Below are 2,588 nucleotides of genomic sequence, written 5' to 3' on the forward strand. Positions count from 1 at the left end.
GTCTGTCTATCTGTCTATCTATCTATCTATCTATCTATCTATCTATCTATCTGTGTTGATTGTTGATGTTAGTACTGCAGTGCTTTAGGCTCACATGGGTGGGGGTTAACTTTCAGTTGCAATATTCCGCTATACCAAAGGCTGAAATCAAAATTCTGTGAAACGTTGCAAAAACATCGCGAGTGTCTTGAACGCAGCCCGCTCGGAGTACTACAGTAACACTAACTACAGTTACTTTCATTTTTTCATCCTCTTCTCCTCTCTCGTCTCGCGATAGAGCGGCGGAGTGGTTTGACGGGCAGTCGAGGTTGCAGCAGGCAGAGGGAGACGGTGGAAGGTAAAGCAGGGAGGCAGCATCATGGCGGACAGAGACAGTGGCAGTGACCACGGAGGGCCCACCGCAGGCCCCGGCTCGCTGCCCCCGGGTGCGATGGGCGCCATGTCCCGGCTGCAGCACGACACCGAGGAGCTCGCCTCCAAGCGCGTCGACATCCAGAACAAGCGCTTCTACCTTGACGTGAAGCAGAATGTTAAAGGCCGCTTCCTAAAGATAGCCGAGGTCGGGGCTGGGGGAAACAAGAGCCGCCTCACTCTCTCCATGTCGGTTGCCGTGGAGTTCCGCGATTATCTCGGGGACTTTATCGAACATTACGCCCAGCTGGGCCCGACCAACCCGGACATGGTGCAGGATGAGCCCCGGCGGGCGCTCAAGAGCGAATTCCTGGTTCGGGAGAATCGGAAATATTACATGGATCTGAAAGAGAACCAGAGGGGGCGGTTCCTGAGGATCCGACAGACCGTTAATCGGGGGCCCGGATTGGGAAGCGCGCAAGGCCAGACCATCGCTCTGCCGGCGCAGGGTCTCATCGAGTTCCGCGACGCTTTGGCCAAACTCATCGACGACTACGGCGTGGACGAGGAGCCGGCGGAGCTCCCGGAGGGCACCTCGCTCACGGTCGACAACAAGCGCTTCTTCTTTGACGTGGGCTCCAATAAGTACGGGGTCTTCATGCGGGTCAGCGAGGTGAAGCCCACGTACCGGAACTCCATTACGGTTCCGTGCAAAGTGTGGTCCAAATTCGGAAACACCTTCTGTAAATACGCGGAGGAGATGAGGAAGATCCAGGAGAGGAGTAGAGAGAAACGGGCCTCCGAACTGCTACCTGAGGGCCCACACGGCGGAGATGAAGGCGACGATGACTGACGCGGATTTTGGGAGAGCAGAAACGAAACAACTGAACTCTGAGAGAAAACGAGACTTTTAACTGTAAAATAGAAAGAGAATTTCCAAGGGAATCACCCCACACACACAACCTCCACAGACATGGCAGCACCTCTGCTGTCTCCTCGCTCATTTTACTGGATGTCACCCCACTTACCACCCATGTAACAGTAAGCCGCTGCTATCAAGGATTGAACTGTAAGATATGAACTGTTTCCTACTTGATTTAAATGACAATGAACAGAGTGTTTATATCTCTATCAACGACAGATTTTGCACACATCAAAGCTATTTCGAAAGAAAATGTTTAAATGTTTTCAAACTGGTAATATACTAAAATTTAATCAAAAATAAAACCAGAGGTCTATTATATTAAATGACAGTCTTCATGTAGAACGAATATTTGACATCAGCACAAAGAGAATATATTATGGACTTTATGAAACCAAAATCTGATACCAGATGTATAGTTTATTATAAAGGTACGCAGAATAAATATGAAAGCGCTCTAAAAGTGTATGAATTGCAGAACGCAGCACTACAGGCCTGTAAACACCTGTCAGCATGCGTGTAGGCTCATGTTTTGAAGAAGTTTGGCAAAGTAGGCTATAGTCTTTAATTTGACCTAAAATGTAGTAGGCTAATGACAGCACTTCTATCATGCCATTATGGAAAGGTTGAGACTCAAAAATAAATAGCCTATTTTCTGCGCCTCAAACAAATGGGATAAATCTATCTCTGAGCTACTATATTGAATATCAACCCTCTTGCACCATGTCCATATAAACTTAAAGGAAAAAAAAGTGCTAACTTAGATGTACTAATTATGATTTTGTGAATCAGCTGTAAAAAAAAATCCTTATTAAGATACCCACGTTTTCTGTGGGTTAAGTTTTTTCTTTATTACTTTGTTGTTTTTCCTCTTGGGAGGGCGGGGGGGGGTGGGGGATGCAAAAGGATGAGGTCCACTTGTGGGAGCGCAAGGCGCGGAAACAAAAAAAACCATTTAAAAAAAATCAAAAACAAAAATAAAAAAAAAACAAACAAAAAAGACGCGTCAGCGCAGCACGCGGCGAGGCAACGCATCCTCTCTGACGTCATTACGACCCGTGCCTTATACACTCCACTCGTTTACGTGTTCTCACGTGGATGGTCTGTGACCTCGACCGCTGTACGTTTTCATTTACGAGTGCTGTTATGTAGGCAGAAATATACAGTCACCAGGGCTGCGGGATTTACACCCCTGCAGTGCATGGAGCATGGGTGGCAACACCAAAAGTAAGCTGAAAGGCCGCTGGGAGCATGGGGGGGGCGACGGTGGTGGTAGGCAGAAACAGAGCTCCAAGCTGGAGAGCAGGCCCTTCAG

The 2,588-nt window shown here is 48.0% G+C and overlaps 1 protein-coding gene across 1 annotated transcript; it reads left to right on the plus strand.

Moving 5' to 3' along the window:
- The first annotated feature begins 274 nt into the window (after positions 1-274).
- On the plus strand, positions 275-2,317 carry purab (purine-rich element binding protein Ab). The gene has a single exon (XM_041047939.1). The coding sequence runs from the start codon at positions 359-361 to the stop codon at positions 1,202-1,204; it is 846 nt and encodes a 281-aa protein (XP_040903873.1). The 5' UTR covers positions 275-358; the 3' UTR covers positions 1,205-2,317.
- The last annotated feature ends 271 nt before the right edge of the window (positions 2,318-2,588 follow it).

Source organism: Toxotes jaculatrix, chromosome 10 (genome assembly GCF_017976425.1).
Source record: "Toxotes jaculatrix isolate fToxJac2 chromosome 10, fToxJac2.pri, whole genome shotgun sequence".
Classification (NCBI taxonomy): Eukaryota; Metazoa; Chordata; class Actinopteri; family Toxotidae; genus Toxotes; species Toxotes jaculatrix.